Genomic DNA, 23576 nt, shown 5'->3' on the forward strand with positions numbered 1-23576 from the left:
TGCACTGCACAAGTTGTCTAGGATCACCAATTGTAGACACAACTGTCTCTCTTTATCATTGGGTCTGGTTCCACTTGTCTATCTGAGCAAGAGATCTTCCCATAGAGGTAGTCTCTATGATCAAGAGACATACCCCTCAATTGGGTGGATGACCAAATTATAATACTGACCACGATAAAAAGATTGATGGGAATCCAGCCTCTGCTCTTAAATTCTATGTGTTGATTCCTTATATACACATTATTGTATTTTTGTGCTACCTTCTATTCACATCGGACCCCCAGTTCTCTTTGTGGTTGAACTGACCATCACACCCAACGACTGGTCCAATAATCACTCAATCCTATTCCATCTAACTGGACAAACACAGACATTTAAAAGGCAAGAAATCAAACATAAGGGCTAGGTTAAAGACACCAGAAACTTAAGCAGGGAATAATTGGCTTTGCAATGCATGAGAATACTCACTGCCCCATTTGAAATGCAGAATGTTCGAGTTAACGGGGCACTTCAACCAAACAGTGATAAAAATATTGGAGACAGTAGCCCCACTTGAAACCCTCCCACCTTCATACCATCAAAACCTTAATAATGAATCGAGCAGTCTTAGATCGACAAGCGTATGTGGAGACATGAACCCTTGACATTTCATCTAATCATACTACATGAACGACGGAACAATTACAAAAAACATATCTGGAAAGCAAAGCATAATACATTAGATCCCAAATCGCCAACGCAAGAAAACGACCAGGTACACTTTGCGAAACTGTCAAACAACAAACCGGGACAAACAATACAATCTGGATTAGCAGCAACTCAAAGGAAAACTTTTTCAAAGGTAAAAACTAAAAATTGTGTACGACAGAGAAAGGTTACAAGTCACTATAGGCAAAAATGATAATTTCCAAGGCGAATCTAAATCCACAGAAGAGGATCAAACTACAAACAATCCACCCAAGAGTAATAAAACAAGCATGCTCCTGGCAGTAGCCGATTATTTACGTTTTTATCCGGCACTCAATAGAAACACGAGGTCGCGACTCAAGATGGCAGCGGCCTTGGGTTGTGGAGCCTCGGAGGTGGGATAAACCAGCTGCTGACCTCTTTTGTTGGGTGGTCTGCATAGAGTGCCCAGTAGTGGTGAGGACTACCCCTATGGGAGGCGGCCCAGACCTGCGGAACGCGGCCTCACTGAAGGGAAAGGCAGAGCCGCACTAGCGGAGTGCACCACTCAAGCTGGTAGACAATCTGGGGGGGCGACCCCGGTCAACATGGAGAGTGGACGAGAATCAGTCCGGACCATACCACTGGCAGTCAAGAGTGGGGGAGTCGCCCCTGCTGCATGGCGGGATGATGACCCAGTTTCTGGAGAGAGAGCAGGGACTGCGACACATTGCGTCCTAGAGCTCCCTGGCCAGGGGCAGCTCTCCTGCGGAGACCGCTGAGTGCTATCTCACAGCAGTGAGGCGGCGATTGCGGGGTTGGGATGGAGCTCACTCAGCCTGCATTTCAGCAGGCACCCGGTAGGAAAAAAAGTAGCGGCTGCACACAGTGAAGAGGCTGTCGCCCACGAGGGGCCGTGTCCTGTGCTGGAGCCTCCCTACTGCATTTGTCCCTCATCTTCTTGAAGGACGGAGGCCTCAGGGCTGCCAAGTGGACTGTAATTGCATGCCTCACTTAATAGTGGAGGCACTTGACCTCGCCCTGTCACGAGCAGCTACTGCAGGGAAGGGAGCCCATGCAGGATTCATCCACATAGTGAGAAAGCTTGGGAGTGCTAGGGTGGCCTGCTGTATCCCAGAGGTGCCCGCCAGTGAACCTCAACCTACAGGCTACATGCCCTGCTCCCTGTCGGTCAAATTTGTAACCTTGTCCGTCTCACCGCACTGCTTTGCAGAGTGACTGAGGATTGCAGGCCCTTTGACACTCGGTTACTGTGGCCTATCATTTGAGGTGAGAGCTTGGCCGCGAAGGACACAGGCAAGTACCCCCATGGGTAAGAACTGGACCTGACAGACTGGGGGACACACCCCGGGTGATGGGTTGGGGGCTCCTTGGCCACCAGGCTCAGATAAACACTCCGCGCTACAGGACTGTTAACACCATGGGCGTGACACCTCCCACACCGAGTCTCGATTTACCCTGGACCCAGCGCCGGCCCCCACGCTTATTACCCATTAAGGAGTGTTCTGGCTTTTGCAGACTGGCCCAAGCTGACACAGTTGGGGATTCCACCCACAGCTAGTGGTGTAATGGGGAAGACTACCAGAAAACGAGATCCTGAACCTGCAGGCCCGACTCAGGAGGGATTGGAGAAGTCTGCGCCTGCTGAACTCAGTGGCCTATCACAACAGGACCCTATTGCCAGGCCAATGTAATAAGATATTCTTCAGACAATAGTGGCGTCTGGGAAAGCTGTAGAGACTAAGACAGATGCCCTCAGAGAGGACATGGGGCTCCTGAGAGCAGATCACGAGTGTCTGGCTGAACGGGTTAACACAACCGAGACCGACATAGCATATATGCAGCCAACTTGGTCTTCTGCAGCGGATTGACTGGCAGCGGTGGAGGCACAAGACTGCATATGGTAAGGTTACTGTTTTGCAAAGATAGAGACCAGATGCTCCGTCAAGCCCGACAGAAAGGCCAGTTGGTGGTCGACAATAGCACGTCAGGATATTCCTAGACTTTGAGGGAGATACAGAGGCAGTGTTCATCATCTCTGCCAGCAAAGAGGAAACTTCGCCAAATGGAGATCCAATATGCGATGCTGTTCCCTGCTCAGCTCAGGGTGGTGCTTTTTTTAACACACCACAGGAGGTGTGGGACTGGATTGATCAACAGGCACCCCAGAACCCTGATCAGGCCCCATGGGAGCAACAGAAACACGGAGAGGAGAGGAGAGGTAGGCAGTACAGGGGGTGCAGGACCTTGGCGGCTCCCTCATGTGCTGAAACACAGCAGGAACGAGAGGGTGGTAGCGGCCATCGATCGCTGAGCGCCTCTAGAACTGGCGAGATGTCTTCCTTGAGTGCAAATTGCTCTTTTGCAAGAAACCCATTTGCTGGCTAAAGTGGGGGCGGCACTCATGCCCAGGTGGCGGGGTCATATGTACTACACCTTGTACTCTACATTGGCCACTGGATTCAAACTAGCCTGGCTGATGAAGGGTGTTACCCAGAAACCGGTCCCAGGATACTTGTTTCCATTTCAGGGAAGACCTGGCTTGGCAGTTCAGGCTGAACTGTTCCCATGAGGCACAGGGTGAAGACTGATTTGCATATAGCTGGGTCTGAACTGAGGTGGCGAAGTGAGCTAAAGAATGAGGATGGATTCAACCCAGATCTATGACTGGGGGTGAGTGTCTGAAAAGTTTCAGTACTCTGTCCATCATCTCCTTGTGTTTGCCTCTTAAAGATGCCCACTCATTTTGATTCTGTTTGTGCTGGCTTTAAAGATCCATGAATTCAAATAAATTTGACAATTATGCAGCATTTATTGGCAGATGAATTAGATATTTCACTTTCAGAAGTAAATGACCATCGGTGACTCGTTTTGCCCACTTGATTAGACAAAGAATCCTACATATAAATGAAGACCGAACTATAATACTAGATAGGCAAACAGGCTTAAACGGATCAACACATATATACTTCACTTTTATCCTATGGAAAGAGTTCCAAGGCAATATAGCAGTAATTAGGTCACTTACCTTTCTCATATTGTGGAACAGGGAGAGGTCACAATTTTGTTTTCACTGAATTTTTTTAATAACAAAAATAGTGACATAAAAGATCAAAGTATTAGCCCTGACAGTGACACTGCGATGTTCACAAATATAAATATGTGCTATAATTTTACTACCAACAATATCAACTTAATAGGATACCAAAATACCTTTAAACTGCTTTATCAGGTTCTGGTGATTTTCAATAGCTTCCTCTAAAATCTTTTCTGGCTGGTCCATCTTCCACCGCCATTCTGTGCCAACAGGGTTTGTATGATGTCTGGAAAACACAAGCAGTGTTAGATGTTAAATAATAAAAGTTATTTGCTTCCCAAAAAGAAGAGCTGGCAAGTGAATAATCATTTTTCAAAGCACTTTTGATAAAATAACATTTCCATTTGTCAACAGCGTACATGCCACATTCTTAGGCTAGGATTTGGTAATGTAGAAATGATAAAAATGGCAGTCACTAACCGAACACACAACCTAATATATAAACATAAAAAATGTGACCATATGGTTCTTGTACACTGGAATGAGCTACAGGTATTGAAATGTGGCACAGTCAAATTAAAATAATGATTTGTACTTTTCTTTCCAGATCCAAACTGGAGATATTTCAAAGGGAGCTGAACCAAGCCCTCTGAATGAAAGGTAAGTTCATCTAGCTTTTCATTGTAGGCATTCGATTTGAAGGCAAAAACTAACAGTCCTCAGCAAGCAGTTGTGCCCCTAGAGGGTAACATATACGAAGAAATGGTGAAGGCATTGAGCAGCACTTTCAGATTATTACCAAAGAAGCCCAGAAGACCAGGAATAATTTACTACTACTGAGACTGAACACAGAGCCCAAAGCTGTCTCGCTGCCTCATCTTTAGCGCTTCTTCCTTGACTTTGCCTGTCTTCACTATCACGGTTGCTGTGCGTGAAGCTTTTTAGTCTGTTCTCCTGCTGCCTGTTATTTCGATGTGCCTGTCATTTGCCCGCTACATTGTATCCTATCTTTGTCTGTGCATTTTTCCCGCCTTTGACGCTTTTCTGTACATGGTCTTCAGTTTTCTGTCTGTGCCTTGTCATTTTGTATTTGTGCTATTGTGCCATTTGTGCTATTTGCAATATTGTCACATTTAACCTGCTATATTTGTATCCCATCATTCTCTTTGTGCCCCCTCGCTGCTCACACCTCCCAACTTCCCGCCTCCAAGCACCCCTCATCTATCCCAGGACCTACTTAATTGGGGCCACAGCGCAGCCGCGCACACTGAGCACGCCGCAGGCTTATTAAAAGCAAGCCCATCTGCACCCAGCGCCAGGACCCCTGGAGCTCCCTCCACCCACTGCTACACTACTGCAGACCTCAGAATCCTGGATCCCAGGCGTATTAACTGCTGCTACCGCACATCTCCACATACTACCAGAGGACTGTTATCCTGCCAGCACTGCCACTTCACCTGCAGCACTGGAGCAACAAACAACACTGGAGACACTTCAAACACTCCTGCAACCACCACGCCAACTGAGACACGCCACGGCACAACTCCAGTGCATTCTTCTCAACCCACATTCGCTCAGCAAACACGTCATGGAGATCTGGGACACAATCTCGTTCCTCACCCTTGACATCATCTGCCTCACAGACACGAGGCTAAACCCCACCTCCACGCCGCACATTGCCATCGCCACCCCGGAAGGCTACAAGATAACACCTCAGGACTGGACCAACAAAGACTGAGGTGGAATTATCATCTACAAGGACACCATCCGCTGCACAACCTCCTCAGACAACTCGGCCACGATAGTGGAGCATCTCAACTTCCAACTTCACACAGATGAAAAAAGCGCAATTGAAGGTACCCTGGTCTACAGACCACCAGGACCACGCCTACAATTCAGCAACGTCATCCCTGACCGCCATCGACTCCGAGCACTTTATCTTCCTAGTTGATCTTAACTTCCACCTCAACGACTCAGGCGACACCAGCACGACGCATCTCCTGGAAAGCATGAGCAATATCTGCCTCAAGCAACTTGTCACTAACCCAACCCACATCACATGACACACGCTCAACCCCATTTTCACATCCAGCGATAGAGTACAACCACGTCTCACAGCTCACCTTGACCGGCCACTATAACGTCCACTTCACTGTCTCAGTACCTACCGACATTGGCCCCATTGCGCACCCCCTCTCCCCCATCTCCAGCTCTGCGCACAGAAATTGTAAAAAGATATCAGAAGACGAGTGGAACAAAGCTCTCAACTCCCACCTCTCAAATACAACATTCAACCCAGAACAGGCTGTGAAGAACTTCTCCCAGTGTATGCACCAACACAATGGCCCCCTCCAAGCCAGCCAAATCCAAAGGACATTCCAGAAGAGCCAGCTGGTTCACCCCGAAGCTGAAATCTACCAAATGCAACTGCTGTTACCTAGAAAGGAGGTGGCGCACTAGCAAAGGGACAGTTAACTATACCACCTTCAAACAGCACTCAACCATTACCACCGACTCCTGAAAGTGATCTGGTCATGCAAGACCAGGTTAAAGTCACAAGTTCAGTCTGACTGTGATTGAGCGTGGGTTGGATACAGAAAGCGGGTTAGTCCTGCTGAAAAATCTACGTTCTCAAGTCCAGCACGAAGAGTTCCGTTCGCGGAGGAGGAGGCCGCGTGGAGCAGGGAGAGCATTGCGGTTTGCCATCACTGTAGCTGTAGCGCAGAGAGCAGGACAGTGGTCGCTGTGGGGCAAAGATCCTGTTGGGCGTCATAGATGGTCGCAGCTGGAGATTCACGTTGGCAGTCACTGCCGGCTGTCAAAGCTGTAGCACGAAGTGGAGATCTTGCGTTGCCGGTCGTTGCTGTAGCGCAAAGAATCTGGTGCACCAGAGCTTCTCATTGGCAGTCAGCAAAGTTGAAGGATTTGTGTGTGAACAAGCCCGTTGGCGGTCTCAAAGAGCTCAAAACTTCAGGATTTCTCCTTTTCTTCAAGAAGGAGCTCTACTGATGTCACACAGAGGGTCAAGATCCTGAGGGGCACCTTGTGGGGATCAGGAACTCACTCCAGCGCAAGCCAGCGGCTTCACACAGGTCCACTGGAGCAGGTCAACTGCCAGTTGCAGGGAGTGCTTTGGAGGTTGTGGTTTCCCTGTAGCTCAGAACAAGAGGTCAGACAGCTGAACCTTTGAGTTGCTTCAACCTGAGATGAAGGGTTGAGGTCAAATCTTTCTTCACAACAAGCAGGGCATGCCTCAAGCAGCAGTGCAGCACAGCCTCCTTCGGTAGAATTCACAGGTTCAGGAGTGTACAGAAGAGCTGGGTCTGAGGGTCCAATATTTATACTTGGTACCAGCTTTGAAGTAGGAAAGGGTTCTGGAGGTTTCTACCCCCAAAGTGTTTAGAATTTCCTGCCTCCCTGCCCTGGCCAGTGCTTGCATGGGGACACAATAGACTGGTGTGAAACCCAGTATGTGTGTGCTCAGACAGAGCCATTGTGATGTTTAAATGTCGTAGGTGACATCACCCCCTCCTCAACAAGTCAGAGATGGCCCATCTAGCAAAAACCTATTCTCCCTTTGTCTCACTGTCTGGGAGCAATACACAAAGACCAACCTCCAGTTACACTTAGTCATGTGACCCAGGAAACAGGCTGCAAGCACCTAATGACCTAATGATTAGGATAAGAAAATACCAACTTTCTAAAAGTGGCATTTCTAGAATGGGGACTTAAACTCTAACTTTACCAGTAATGAGTGTGATTAAGTACTATTCTTTAGACACCATACTGGATATCCCTGCCATCTCCCAATTGAAAGTGATCATTTCTTAAATGTAATAAGGTAACCCAATGTTATCCTATGGGAGAGTTAAGGCCAGCAGCAGTCAAAAACAGGAGTTTTTCACTACCAGGACATGTAAAACTACAAAGTACATGTTTTACTTTTTAAATACCCTGAACTCTGCCCTCTGAGCTGTTTTTGGCCTATACTTGGAATGACTTGCATGTAGTAACAAGCATTGGCATAGCCAATATGTCTCGCCTTTGGGTCTTTATAAGTGTTAAGTTATCCAGCACAATATCCTTGGTGCAACAACATCAACTGTTGCATGGATAAACACGTATAAGGTCCCAAAGGCGAGACCTATTGGCTATGCCAATGCTTGTTTTCATTTGGATTTGAGCACTTGTAGTTCTTCATTTATAGTAAACAAAAACTACAAAGTGCCAGAATACAAAGTAAAACCCATGACTGAATGAGGTACTCCTGTCAGATACATGATTAGTTGAAAGCTTTGGGCCCCCAAATAATGGTGTATTAGCCTTAAGCCACATACAGTAGGTGTTTTCATGAATCAACAGCTACCCTGCAGGAGAAGGGCTGTTACTAGTTGTAAGTGGGAAGCAGTGTACTTTTGAATTTAGAAACCTCTGTGGTGGCACTCCATATTTTTTCACTTTTTAAATGCATTCTGTTTTTCCATGGTCTAATATTATTTTACTCCATTCTTGGAGTGCATACATGGTCAAGTCCCTCTGGTCCCTGAACTCTAACCCAAACTCATAGAACCACCCTCTTTCCGCAGTCGACCATAATTCATTTCAGTTAAGATCTAAGAGTGCAGGGTGTTAGGAGAGTTTAGGTTAAGGGAGGTAAGCAGGATCTTCTTGGAATTGAGAGTTAGCGAAAGCCTCATATTGAGGCTGGAGCCTTGTAAACCTGGAGTATTAGTTGGAGCCTCAAAGACTTAAATTGAGACGTGCTCTTGCAGGGAACCTTAGTGTGAGAAGGAGCCTGTGGGGCTTAGTTGTAAGTAGGTGCTTCGGAACTCTGGCAGGGAGTGGGAACCTCAGGGTCATAGTGTGCAGAACACCAGTAGAGTTGACAGTGTACAGAAGCTTTAGTAACTCTCCTGGTGAACATGGCTTCTACTGACTTGAGAGTGAGCAGACGATTCTGGGTAAGAGTGAGCAAGAGATACAAGGCCTAAAGGTCAACAGGGATCTCAGCAGATCTGTGGATGAGCAGGATTCTAAGGAACCTAGGAATGAGCACAATTGAAAGGACACCTGAAAGTGAAAGAGTCTCTTAGGTTCTCAATGTGAGTAGGAGTCTCAGTGAAAGAGTGTGAGCAGGTGCCTCGTAGGGTAATGGATTAGAAATGAGTTTAAAGGCCCTGAGGAAGTGTGTGTAGTTTTAGTATTAACTGATGACGAGCAAGAACCTAAGCGTCTTCGGGTGAGCGGGACATTCAGATCTTTGAGAATTACCAAAAGCCAGACGTATGAGTGAAAATGATCCTTCCGGTACCTGTAGGTCCAATGAAGATCCCCATGAATGAGTAGGAGCGTTAAGATCTAAAAGCAGGGAGCTGACTCAGGCCTCTGAGGGCGAGCATAGGCGAAGGGAGATTCATGGACCTGAAGATGAACGTGAGATGCATTAAATAATGACGATTTAAGTCCCTTCCAAAGTTACTGGCCCTACAGGTTAAAGAATCCTTTATTTACCACAAAGTTCTCCTAAAATTAGCACTCTGACACAAACCAAGCAACAGCTTGCGGAAGGTCGCAATACGCCAAAATCCAGTTTTTTTGTGGAGTGCCCGGTCCTATTTTTGTTCCCAATCCAACTCTGCATCAGGAATCACTGAATGCTAATGTTTACACTTGAACCGAAATAATATTTGCACTGATTGCTAGCAGACGTGTGTCTTTTTAGGTAATACATTAAAAATACATAAATAAATGAGTTCATAGTGCCCCAGTGCTTCCAACGGCCCATACAACAGAGGGACATCTTACAGATGGTTACATCAAGGATAAGGAGTAGTTTCTTTTCTGTAACTCCAGTTCTGTAGTAGGGGTATCTCTGTTATAGTCATAATCTAGTGAATAGTCCCGCCCATGTGCGTGGACCCCGGAGCAATAAAAAATAATCTCTAAAAGGTGCCAAATCATGCAGACCTGCATACACCTTTAAGAGAGAATTTAATTTAAAGACAGATAATGCAGCCTAAACCCACAGGCTTACACTGTCCAGTACTTCAACTAGAATTCCACCAACATCCACAAACAGCACTGCCTGTCTAGTTTTTCTCCCCATAGGAAAAAACCCTGCCTCTACCAGCAAAAGCCTCTGGAATGATAGAGAGGAAGGAGATGACAGACAAGCCCCATAGGCTGCCATTATGTGGCTTAAAACAGGATACTGTGCCTTTAAGAAAACTTTCCAGATTTCCAGAACTTTCCCCAGTATCCCAGAATGCCCAGCAGGTCCCATTTACTTTCAGTTCTTTTTTCCGGCTCCTGCTAGCAGGACCCTGGAGCATTGAGCTCTCCCCTTTTCAAGGGTTTAATTGAGATTTTGGCAATTTTTGTCACTTTTTCTTGTGTTTAGTAGCTGGTACTGTCAACATGCCTGGCTTGTACGACAAGTGCCCAGAATGTGGTCGAAAGAAGGCTAAAACTGATCCACACGAGGGGTGCATAGGTTGCCTCCCCCAGTCCCACGTGCCTGAAAGCTGTACCATCTGCCACTCGTTCTCAGCCAGGACCCTGAGGGACAGAATGAAAATCAGGCTTCAAGTTCTGGAGGAGCGAAGACTGAAGGCACCAGGTGGGTCTGGAGGGGCTGATTTGGCCCATACTGAGGCCTCTGGGGGGCTCCCCAGGGGCAGGAAGACCAGTAAGCGCTCCCACTCCCCGTCGGTGTCGAGGGCGTCGACGGCGACGTCGAGGAGGATGACCACCGTCTGTTCGCCGTCTCCCCAGGGCTCTGGGGAGAAGCGGCGTCGACGATCGCCGTCGAGGGACCTGAATAGGCCGCCGTCGACTACATCGGCGTCGTCGGCGACGACGCTGTGGTCGGCTCCGTCCAGCTGTCGGCGTCGAGATAAGACCCGGCGTCGGCATTCGCCGTCGAGGGATCGCAGCTCGCCGTCGATGAAGAGGAGAAGGAGATCGACGTCGAGACGCTTGAGATCGCCGTCGAGGCACAGGTCGCCGTCGAGGCACAGGTCGCCGTCGAGGCACAGGTCGCCGTCGAGGCACAGGTCGCCGTCGAGGCACAGGTCGCCGTCGAGGCACAGGTCGCCGTCGAGGCGAAGGTCGCCGTCGAGGCGAAGGTCGACGCCGAGGCGCAGGTCGATGTCGAGGCGCAGGTCGCCGTCGAGGCACAGGTCGCCGTCGAGGCACAGGTCGCCGTCGAGGCACAGGTCGCCGTCGAGGAGAAGATCAACGTCGAGGAAGAGAGTCGCCGGGATCGGTGTACTCGGTGGTGTATACTCCTCCTCGGATGCCTCCGTCACCGCCGCCTCTCCCGTCACCGCCGCCTCTCCCACCTCCGCCACCTCCGCCTCCACCACCACCACCACCTCCACCAACGTCTCCACCTCCGTCACCGCCGCCTCCACCACCGCCACCTCGCCCGCGGACGTTACCTCCGCCGCCCCAGCCTCTGTCGCTGCCACGCACTCCTGTGGGACCGCCGCCGGTTCCCCCGCGGTCGGTTTCCCTTCCACGGTACCCGACTCCGCCGCAGGGGACCCCGAAGCCATGACGCCCATGGTCGCCTGGACCAGCGAGACCGGCGGAAAGGCCGAAGCCGACTAGATTATGACTATAACAGAGATTCCCCTACTACAGAATAATAATTCACAATTGTAATCTTTAAAGCTTCTGAAATTCTAGGCTTTGAATAGTACCCTTTTTGAAAAATAAATTGCCTCAAAATACAATTGAGGAACATAACCACAGCAAATTAACATGTGTTCTTGTGCAATATATTTTTTGACAATACTGGTTTATCTTGCATTTATTTTTCCCTGGAATTAAAGACACAAATGAACTGAGAGTGCATATGTTGTTGTAGTCACACCATTTAGATGAATGCTCCCAGAGTAATATCAAATCTATATCCCGCCTGACACCATGAATGCCATTGTTAAAAAGGATGGCCATATTCACATGTTCGCGAACAACTTGAGAACATGGCTATGGTGATTACATTTCTTTGGCCCGTCAACACCAACATACATTTCTAAAGCGTTAGTGTGATGTGCATATTCAGGGTATGAATTCTAGGAATCTTAATAATGATTGCTCCTGTAGCACCCTGGTTGATTCACAGTACTCAGGTTTCCTGAATACAAGATAATAGTTTATCTAGCTCAGGTGTTTCCTGTGCATTATGATACTTATAGTCCTGTATTTATAACAGGTAAACAATTCAACTGTTAGAATGCAAAAAGAAAACCGACTGGCTGGGCAACTCAAGCATTGACTCAGAAAATATGAGAGTTCAGTCCACAAACCTGTCGAAGTTAGAAATCTTATTTTAGCATTATCTTGGTGGTCCACAACATGTGGATGTACTTCTTGCATGCACTGGCACAACAAACTTGGTCGAGTGGGAGAAGGACTTCAGTTAAGAAATATATTAAGTATTTTGTGGTAGGGTTAGAGGAAAGACACAAAACAAAACCTGAACAATGCCTCTACCTCAGCATGATTCGGATTTTTAATTTCACTTTGGAAACACAAGACAAACGCTATAAAGCTTGTGACTCAATTTGTTCACTCAAGACCTTATCAACCTGCAATACTCTTACCCTCTGAAGCGTTGAGGGCGCTTTAGTCCATAACGAGTTTCAGAGATGAATGCAATACTCAAACATAAAATGTGTACTGCTCTCCATATTAAGGATATGGCCACCTCACAATGTCCTCTGCACTACACAGAGCATGAAAAACAGATTTCCAACAGGAATTTCAGCTGTCACTTAAAGAAAGCAATTACTAGCTTTCCCACATTGAGTCATTCGCAAACAAAAAGTTTAATTGGTACAGTAAGTTTTTTTTTGTGCGATCCTGACGTTCAACAAATAAGAGGAGCAATCTAGCCTCATAATGCGATAAACTAAAGCTGATTTTCAAAGCAATTTACAATATTATGATTGCAACAAATGCCATACGATGTATTTATTTACAGATTACTATTAATGTTAAACATATGGAAGAAAATCGCTTGCCCTAGAGGGAGCACGAGATCTAGTATAGATGGCGAGTAAATGTTAGGGAAAAAGTACTTGTGTATAGGTGACAAGTAGTTGTGTATAAGTGACAAGGGACGGAGTAATTTGTTTGGGTAACGGCTGACCAAAATTCACATATAACGTATAGCAGTGGGTATCTTATATAAGTTTAAAATGACCGTACACTACATTTACTCAAAAAATAAAATCCCTAAACATTCAGTAAACCACACATCTGTGTCGAGAACACAAATAACATATTTGGCGCAACTATTAGATAGAAAACGTAATTAAATTGCAGAAAATAATGCTATTTTTAAAAACACACATTTGTGGGCATCCGACCTCTACTTAACAGCCTCTCCATGGTCATCCAGGTGGTCAAACAGGCACTACAAAACGGCTGGCGCGGTTAAAAAATGTCAACCAGAGACTCATATCCTAAAAGGAAAGTAAATAAATGGTTGTCTGAAAAAGTATCCTTTGTTTTATTGCAGATTCGTTGCTTCATCTGCCCACTGACTTCCCTGCGAATGTCGAACCGGATGCGCGGAAGGCTCATTAATACCATAACCCAGCTTTGAAGGGTATGGAAAAGATCCTTGACGCACACAGGTGTTGTATGCACAGAACGAATGCGGGTTTACACTGTGCAGCTCGACCTAACTAATGCCCTCTTTCAGCTATGTACCGAACCACCACCAAAACTATTCTCCCACATCCTGCAGCGATGCCCAAAAGTACAACAATCCAACTGGTTGTAACTGTAAGCCCTCATACAGTGGTATCAATGCCACACATTCAGTGGTATTGATAATACTGTGCCAATTGTATCAATGCCCATTGCATAAACACCTCTCGTTAAACCTTTATCTCACTTTACTCCGAAACTTATAGCCTGTCTAAATGGCCTAAACGTTAGACAAATGGAGTTAAATAGCTCCCACCCTGCCCCTTCTGCCTTTGCTATTATTACCTCCAACTTTCAGTGTCAATATCCAGAGCCTCTAAGCTGCCTGCTCATCCACCCGAACTACAGCTCTCTCTGATAGCTTCTGTCTTTTAGTTGCTCTGTATAACAGGAAGTGCACGGCTACCGGCTAAAACATAGGCATAGACAAAGGACTAGGAAAACCAACGCCTGCCTTAACCACTATCATCAGATAGCAAACAAGACTGCCATTTTCAGCTTCAAAGTTAATAGAAGAGTAACAGTTGAGTCAAAAAATATATTAGTTCAAACATTTCAATGATACATGCAATAAACTAGTAGTTTATTTATATGAACGGCTACAGAACAATTACTAAGCACCCTTTTATTAGCCTTCTTTGGATTAGAAAACTAGAACCTATTGTTAACGTTGACTGTTTAGGAGTTTTCTTACTTATTTTGTCAACGCTGTGGGATTTCACACAGGACTGGCCAAATTGCACGATCGCCCTTTTTCTCTCATGTGTGCTTGTATGTTTGAGGGAAGTGGTTGTTTATAAGAGATAGCGAATTTTCTGATTCGCTCTGGCATTTCTGCACCCATTGGGCACTCCGAAAAATAGGAGGGGGCAGGGTAATAAACGCTCCGTCATTACCCTTCTCCCCGTAATGTAAACAAACAGGGAGCGAAGAGAATGAACAAGCGCGCGTGAAAGAGGAGGAGGCAGCAGGGGTAGGGGAAGAGAGGGGGCCTGCGCCGGATTCCCTTGCGGGAGCGAGCAGCAAGGCACGATAATTGCTAACATATGGCGCCGCTGCTCGCTCCCGCAAAGGAATCGTCAAACGTGCAGGCGTTGCCATTAAAAGCAATGCAATGCATGCACGTTTGGGACTGCAAAAGTGAAGCAATGGCTAAAGGTCTTTTTCCAATGCAGCGCATGCGCACTGTGTAGGCGAGACCTAAAAAGGAAGGTTTAGGCCTTGCTAAAGATTTATTTTGCCAGGTCAAAATGGCAATTTACAACTGCACACACAGGCTGCAATGGGAGGCCTGCGACATCGTTAAAAGGGCTACCTAAGTGGGTGGCACAATTAGTGCTGCAGGACCAGTAGTAGCATTTAATTTACAGGCCCTGGGTATTAATTTTTATTTTTTGGCCCCGTGCAGTGCAACACTTATACCCTAGGGAATGTCATGGCGCTAGGCAGATGCCCAAGCCGTCCACTGAGCGAGATTCATTCAACCAAAACAGGAACGTTCCTACCATCAATTAAGCAATAAAGAGACAATTTTTAAATTCTTTCCTAAATCTAGTATGATTATCAATTAAACTAATGTTCAAGGGTAAAGAGTTCCATTGAACCACAGCCAAATAAGAGAAGGAATGGCCTCCTGATCTGGCCTTCCTTATTTGTTTAGTCTTGGCTAAAGGCTAACTACGGGATCTCAGTTCTCAAGTTGGTTTGTAAAATTTCATTCTGGCTTGTACAGTCCCTGGGCTATCGTTATGTAAAACTTTATGAGCGAAGCATAAAGGTTTAAAATTGGCCCTCTTACGCATAGGCAACCAATGCGGAGAAGTTAAGTAGGCTGAAGCAGAGCCAAATATATCCATATTGCAGATAAGCTTGGCTGCAGCATTTTGAATGACCTGCAATTTAGTGAAAAGTAATCAGTCATGCCTAAAAATAGAGCATTACCATAGTCCAGTCTACTCGTTTTAAGGGCCTGGACTATGGCTTTTCGCCAAGCTGTTTGTAATCCATTTGAATATTCTTCTCAAAAGCTTGAGAATGCCAAAGCATTTGCCACACATAGTTCTGACAAGATCTTGCATGGAGTGTTTGTTATCAATTAGGCCCCCCAAGTTCTTGGCCAACTTCTTGTGCTTGGGCATCACTTCCAAAGGCTCAGGTCACCCGGAGGCATCCCAAATCAGGTGTGAACCCCTCAACAGCAGAATTTTAGTTTTTTCTGCATTCAGTTTTAAACAATGCTTTGACATCCATCCGGTTACTACGGGTCTCATTGTGATCCTCCCCCAGTTACATCAGCAACTGGGTATCATCTGCATAAGAAGTGGACTCAAAGTCCCAATTTCAGACAATTTTTACCAGCGGAACTACATAGGCATTAAAGAGAGTAGGGCTTAACGAGCAGTGCTGTGGGAACCCGCAAGTAGAAGTAAAGAGCGAGATCTGTAGGCACCCAGTTGCACGGTTTGTGTTCTATTCAGCAAAAAGAGCACAGCCACTTAACAGCATGAGAGTGTAAGCCCATCTCGTGAAGCCTGATGATCTGCAAACTGTGCAAGACTGTCAAAAGCTGCAGACAAGTCAAGTAGGATCAGTCACATCACCGCCCGATCCACTATTGACTTGTTATCATCCAACACGGCGAGCAACGTAGACTCCATGCTGTTATTAATCCGGAAACCCGTCTGAGAGGAATCCAAAAGGTCATTAGTCTCTAAAAAATAGGACAATTGCTTGTTCACCACTTTTTCTAATATTTTAGACATATAGGGAAGGAGAGATATCAGGCAATAGAAAGAATCGACACTTCGATACCGGGTTTTTTAGAGATGGGTAATAATACCGCTTCCTTCTAAATTCCTGGAAATGTAGCTTCTTCCAGATTTGGTAAAATGAAGGCCTAAAATCATTGCGGAGAGGTGTGGTGCAGCGGCCAGAGCAGCTGACTTCGGAGCACAGGGTTCACGGTTCGATTCCCGGCTCCGGCGGCAGCTCAGCTCAGCACCATGTGACTCTGGGCAATAGTTCACTTAATTTCCATGACGGCCCCCAGAGCCTTGAGACACGTAAGGGTGAGTAGTTCGCGCTTTACAAATACGGATTTACATTTATTTATTGCTAGTTAGGAGTGGATAAAATGAGGGCAGGGGCGAACGGGGAGCCAGATTTGACTTCCGTCATCATATGGACTACTTCCATTTATGATAATGGTTCAAAGGCTCTCATATGAGCCTTAGAATCTGGATGGAGGTCTAGAAGAATCTGTGTCTTCTCCAATGGAGGGTGCGGATTCTGAAATGATAAATACATTTTCTCAATTTTATCAGAATAAAAATTCCCAATTTCGTCAGAGAGCGCCTTTGTATGAGAGATTGATTGGGATAGGCAAGAGGGCTCAGTAAGTTCCTTCAAAATTTTTGAATAGCTCCTTTGATGAGCTGCTATTTTCTACGAATCCATGATAATTTTTTAGATTCTCTTTAAACTACATCTGCTTAATTTCTTGCGGACCTCCACTGTGTTCAAGGATTGTATTCTTTCTTTTAATTGCTCTCAATTCCACTGAATACCATTTCTCTGAGGGTGACTTCATGAAAGATTTATACATTTTTAGCATAGCACAAATATTCCGGGAGCTTATAATAGCTATAATAGCGGCATTAAAAGATTCAATCTGGTCAGAATAGGGGTATGGTCAAGTGTTTGGCAGGTAATTAACGTTATTAGGAAACGTTTGTAAATTTAGAATTCACCATGATCTTATAAACTTCAACAGCAATTTTCCCCATTTATTTTATCAATGGGGAGAGTGGGTGAAAAGGAAATTATCTGTGAGAGGGGTCTCTTCCACAACTTTCATCGTCTTTATATTAGAGAACAAAAGATCCAGAGTATGCCCCGCTCTATGGGTTGGGCCTGACGCACATTTTTTGAGATCGAGCATACTCAAATCGTTTTCCAATTGCCCAAACAAAGCATCCTCGTGATTTTCAAAGTGCATATTACAGTCGCTAACAATGAGGTAGTGATAACATTTCATACATGGTGTACCCCTTTACCAGGGACTTACAAGTAAATAAAACATGCCAATTGAGTGTAAGCTAATTTCATCATGTTTAAAAGAGAGCACAAGCCCTTTAGCACCAGTTAGGAGTGGTAAAGTGCACAGATTCCTAAAGTCAACAATAACGTTTCGGGAAACAGAAGGCTGGAGGCAAAAAGTTTGGTTATGACCCTGCAGAAAGTGCCAGGTTCAACAACTACCCAATGAAAACATGTACTTTTATCCTGCCTGATGTGGGCAGAGCAAAAGCCTCTCTGTAGTACTCCTGAGGTTATTTTTCTCAGTTAATCACTGCAAATTGATGCCAGACGTAAAAACGGTCAAATCACCAGAACAGTTGTTAAGATAGTGCAATGCAATAATGCAACCAATGAAATGGAATGTGGGTAACATGAAGTTGAACATGGAGGGAATTCATAAGAGTTCACTCACTCGCTTAGTCTTGGGGGTTCAAAACTATGGAGTTCCATATAGTGGTCCGTTTAGAGAGAATATGAAGTGTAAGATAATTTGCATATCCATCGAAAGTAAGATTCAAACAAATATTCTATAACAGGTAATCAGTTCACAAGTATAGAGTAATGGCCATGTATATCTGAAACATTTATTGTGAGAAAGTGGATTATTAGTTGCGGGGATATCGGTTGACCACAAGTAATAAAGTCACTTTTCTTGTTAGGTCCAGTAGAGGGTTCAGTAATTTACATTTGAGCTCAGCCCCTGTTAGCTATGGCACAGAGCAGACAGACTGCACTTCGGGAAATGTGTAACGCATATAGAAGTCCTGGTAAAAATGGGGGGTCTGCAGAGGTAGGTACCTTTATCCACGTAGGGACCCTTCTTCCTAGTCAGGGTAAGGGGGATACACTCCTACAACTACCCCTGCTCATCCCCTTGGTAGCTTGTCACGAGCAGAAAGGCTCATCTCAGAGGTAGTGTGTAAAGCATTTGTGCACACATACAGTAATACAGTAAAAACACTACAAATGGACACCACACCAGTTTAGAGAAATAAGTGATCTTTATCTAAACCTAAAAAGTCCAAAAACAACAAAAATCCACATTACAGTAATACAAATATGACTTTTAAAAGGTCGAAACAGTTCTGTCCAAAGCAAATTACAGATGCAATCGTTTCACACAAAGTAACTTGGATGTGTCATGCACACAAACCAAAAAGGGTTGCAGGGAAGGTGATTTGTTGGTTCCTTAAGCATTGGTTTCTTACTGCGGGGGGAGGTGATGCGCGACGATTTTGGGATGATGCGATGGTTCGTGCAGCTGCACAGCAGGGCCTGCGCCGGAATCGGTGTGGTGATCTCACTCATAGTAGATCATGCACTCTATGCAGCGTGCTGCGATTCCACGTGCCACGGGCAGGCGCTGCGTAGGTTTCTTCGGCATCGGAAATAGGTACAGATGCGTCGCTCTTCTTTTAGTTGCGTTGCTTTTCCAGCTCCCAACAGCAGGAACAACCTCCAGAGGCCCTGAACAGCAGCAGACACCTCTTGGCAGGTCAGCTGGGGGTGAAGTCCTTGTATCCCTGAGACTTCAAAACAGGAGGCAAGCTCTCCTTCAAGCCCATAGAGATCTTCTTCAAGCAAGGGACACAGCACATAGCAAAGTCCCTGTCCTTTCCTTGCAGAAACAGCCACTGCAGGCCAACTACAGACAGCAGTACTTCTTCTCAGTTTCTTCAGCTCTTCTCACTGGCAAAGGTTCCTCTTGAATTCCAGAAATGATCACTGAAGTCATTTCTATGCCTAAGACTTCCAACAAGAGGCAAGCTCGACTTCAAGCCCTCTGAGAAAACTAACAGCAGGATGATGAACGTACAATCCAGTCTTTTTCCTGCCCAAGACAGAAGCAACCACTGCAGGCCAATCCCAACAGCACAAGGGTAGTACTCCTTCAGCTTTCCCGGTTCTTCTTCCTGGCAGGTTCCTTAGTTTAGCAGTAATCTAAAGTTCAGGGGTCTGGGCCTCACTTTTTATAGCACAAATTATTTTGTTCTCTGGAGGTGCTTTGCTCAGCCAAAACCTGTTCTATCCTCTCTGGTGCAGCTGCCCGGCAGAAAGTGGAGACAGCTTTGTCCCAGGCAGACCAGGCCCATTCAGATGTGAACAAAATCTCATCCCCTCTACACTAAATGCATCCAGGTCTATTCAGCCCAGCCTGGACTCATTCAGGAAAGGTAGGACACACATCAACACCCCCAGTTGTTTGTCTGAGAGAATGCACATTCTGAGTCCCTGTCAGTCAAAAGTCAGACAGTCAATACACAAACCTAGCAGAGGTTCACAGGATGGCTAAGCAAGAAAATACCCACTTTCTAAAATTGGTATTTTCAAACACACAATATAAAAATCATCTTTACTAAAAGATGCATTTTGACATTCTGAGTTCAGGCACACTAAACTCAATCTTTCTATCCTGTCCTAATGGGAAGTTATATTTATAAGATGTTATAAATAAACTCCAAATTATAATCTATGGGACAGATAGCCTTTCAATAGTGAAAAACGAAATTGGCACGGTTTCACTATCAGGACATGCCACACACATTAGGGTACAGGGGTGTGGAATTTAATAAAATATCTACTTGTCCAAGGGGCAGGTGGCTTTATAAATCTACTTGTCCTGTAACAAAATCCACTTGTCCCTTTTGTGCCATGTAATGCGGCGACAAATTACGGCAGCAGTCTCATTATATAAGAGTTCTGATATAGCCTCTATAATTATGCCAGGGCTCGTACCATAGTAGGGTTGAATACTAGCAATTCCCTTATGTTGCTACGTTTCTGCAGGTCTACACACGGGGGCTAAAGGTAGTGGTAAGCAATAGTTCAAGGGTTGGAGGTTGGAATGCCCTTTTGAGTCTGAGCAAACCTACTAACTTGTGTGTTTTAAGGGTTTGCACCAACTCTTTTCTAATCTTTTTCCGTACTGAAAAAGGTTGGAAATTTACTCCTGACAGGGGCAGACGTAAAACTTTTTCCAGGGTTGGGGGAAAAAGTGGTTGGAGGAAAAGTGAATTTAAAACATTCAGATTTTTACACAAGCAAATCTACACATGCACATTTGCTCATGCTAAAATGCAGTTCACAAATATTTTTCTAGGAGTACTATTTTTTGGCCTACTTCTGTAAATTCTTGTGAATTCACGGAAACTGTATATATGCACTTAATGCAAGGATATTTACCATGGATGTACTTTTGAGACTTTCTTTAAAAATTGGGCCTCTAATTAGGCCTGGCGTCAACCATGACATTTTGTGCTTAATAACATTCTGACTCTCTCTCGCTTTCTCTCGGTCTATCAGCTAGCTTCACTGTAAGTGACAGTATTCTGCTCTTTTACAAGGAACATATTGGCACACAAAGTAATTTGGTTCAGTACCCTGAACTGCTGGGTGCTTTTTGAGACCAAAAATGTTTTTGCTTTTGCCAATGCTGGTTAGAATGGTGAGGGCCCAGCAGCTCCCACACCGATAAGGTTTTACAAAAACTATGCCTAAACAAGTCATGCATTGACAAAACCAAAAGGCTGACCACCAATTTTAGACCTACTGGCTTTGCCAATGCTTGTTCATTTTTGTTTCCCATAATCTTATTTAAACTGGTTACACTGCTTTTCCATTATGAATATTTTAGGCAAATACAAGCATACATCAACATGTTACTAAATGATGCTGCAAAGATATGGTACCTAATATCTTACAGTAGTTTAGCAAAATGTTTTTTTTCCTACTTGCATTTTTGTGAACATTTTATTTTAAAAGCAAAGAATCATCACTCTTGCTTTCAAGCTTCGGCAAATATTTGCATATAATCAGAGAGCATTCTGGGAGCATTATACATAGCCTCATATTGCTAAACTTTGATAACGTGTGTACACATTTATACTGGAACCACCGTCAGTAGTGCAGGCCGAGCTTACAACATTTACTTTTAGTGCTCACCCTAATAATAAAGGCTTAGCATTAATGAACCATAAATACAAGCTTGAACAGCATTTAACACATGGACACAAATATTACCTTAACTGCAGACATTGCACTTTCCTGATCCATAATGTGGTACTGTAAAGCTGTAGATGGTTGGGCCTACAATATGTCCCGGGCGTCGGGCTATAGTAATTCTACATCCCTGAGGGTATGACCTACCTTTCACATGCACTGCTCCCTGCCCACAGGGGTACATTGGGCCTACCTTAGGGGTGACTCACATGTACGGTGTGAGTTAAGGTTGACTGCAATGAAGTGAGGGTCGGATATACCGACAAGGTTAGTTCCTTACAGAAGTTTTACCCTCTGACTTAGTCTCTGAAATGGAAGTGAAAAATCCTGAGCGGGGCTAGGCAGCAGGCTGTGGCTGAGATGGGTTCCACAATGCCAGATAGCTGTCAGACGAAGTCCCAGTTAAATCAATGACTTGTCAGAAAAGCTCAGAGCAGGAGAAATTCAAAATATTGCCCAAGGAAGGTTCCTCGCCACCCAAATACTTTTGCTGTCTCCGCCCGGTGAACATTTCTACCAGCGTACTTAGGTTTTTGAAGCTCAAACTCCTCCAGTGGGGCAAGGCTGCAAGCTGTGGCTGAACAGGGCTCCACAATGCAGGAGAGCCTCTCCATGACATCCAGTGAAACAGATCTGCTGGTGTAGAGAAGCTCTGAGCAGTAGCAATCTGAATGTTTTCCTTTGCGACAATGCATCTTTGCTGGATTCACTTGGCAGGTTTGTACTAGTCTTTCCTCTGCTCTCCAGACGGAAAGTCTTAAAATAAAACAATTGTAAGTTACACATTTTAGGGTGAGGCAGGTGGGAGTATACCGGCCCTTTTCTAAAGGTCATAGGGACACCACTTATGTCTCGAGACACTGCAGCAGAAGCCACCAGCAGAGGCCAGTGCAGATTCAGTTGAACCTGGTCGCCTGGACTCCTTCAGGAAAATCGGCTTTTTGCAGCTTTTGTGTCCCTGTAGCTTAACAAGAAGTCAGCTAACTGACTCTTGGAGGCCTCTTATCAGTCCAGAATACAAGTGGGAGCACTAGCCTATTTGTGAGGGACTCCTGGCCCCTCACTGACCAATAGGGAAATAGTTCCCAGGGACAACTCTACGCTCTCTTCAAGGAGTTCCTGTTTACTTGGCAGCACACAATCCCACACTGTGCCTCTCTATCCAAAGCCAACATGGCAGACAATTTCTTTCCTTGTGCAGAGCTCCTTACGCCCACCCAGAGGCGTGGCTATGTCAACAGGCAAATCCTCCCTTGTGGTCACTCCAAAAGTGTTCTGGTGCAGACCCCTCCTCTCCCTCCACACACTTGGTTTGGAGCCAAGGTCACTAGGAAGACAAGTTGAGGCACAATTAGGTGTGAGCTACATCTGCCAGTGACGGGGTAGGCATCATTGGAAGCTCAGGAAGTGGCTAGCCACAGCCCCTAGGCTATCCTGCTCAAGGAGGACAAACAACTCCCCACACACAAGCATTTTGTCCACTGCCTGGGAAGAATCCACATATCACCACAGGGGAGCCCTCAACAGACCAATAACAGTGAGCACTGGCAGAAAGGCACATTTGGCTTTGAGAGGGAATTATATCCTTCTCAAAGTGTCATTTAAAAAATATTAATAAACAAAAATCTGACCATTAAGTTGCATTTTAAATTGATGTTAAAATGAGCGCTTGAATAATTTCTGTAACTACTCCCAAACTGAGGATTTACATTATACGGTGTTATAATGTAACCCAGTGTTTTCCCATGGGAGAGCCAGCCTTTCCACAGTGAAAAACAACTTGGAGGTTTTTCCCTGTCAAGACGTGTAAAATATAAGAACACACATCTTACTTTTTATATACAATGCACTCTGTCCTATGGCTATTACAGACCTTACTTAAATAGGGCCTGACAAAGGGTTTCTTGTTTCAGGGCCTATTTGCACAGAGGCAAAAAACATCAACAAAATCCAGCAAAAAGTAGGGGTGACCATGCAGAAAGGGGCAAAAAAGGGCATCTTCCTACATTTACCGAGATATTCCCTTTTAACAGTTGGCAAGGCGGAC

At 45.3% G+C, this 23576-nt stretch overlaps 1 protein-coding gene across 3 annotated transcripts in view; it reads right to left on the reverse strand.

The window, feature by feature from the left end:
* LOC146859157 (S-adenosyl-L-methionine-dependent tRNA 4-demethylwyosine synthase TYW1-like) overlaps nt 1-23576 on the reverse strand; it is a 590982-nt gene that overhangs the window by 196270 nt on the left and 371136 nt on the right. For all 3 annotated transcript variants that reach the window (XM_085649816.1, XM_085649818.1, XM_085649817.1), the window contains one exon: nt 3901-4010. In XM_085649816.1, coding sequence (XP_085505942.1) covers nt 3901-4010 — 110 coding nt within the window. The remainder of the gene's footprint in view (nt 1-3900; nt 4011-23576) is intronic.

Source organism: Triturus cristatus, chromosome 3_2 (assembly GCF_964204655.1).
Source record: "Triturus cristatus chromosome 3_2, aTriCri1.1, whole genome shotgun sequence".
Taxonomy (NCBI): Eukaryota; Metazoa; Chordata; class Amphibia; order Caudata; family Salamandridae; genus Triturus; species Triturus cristatus.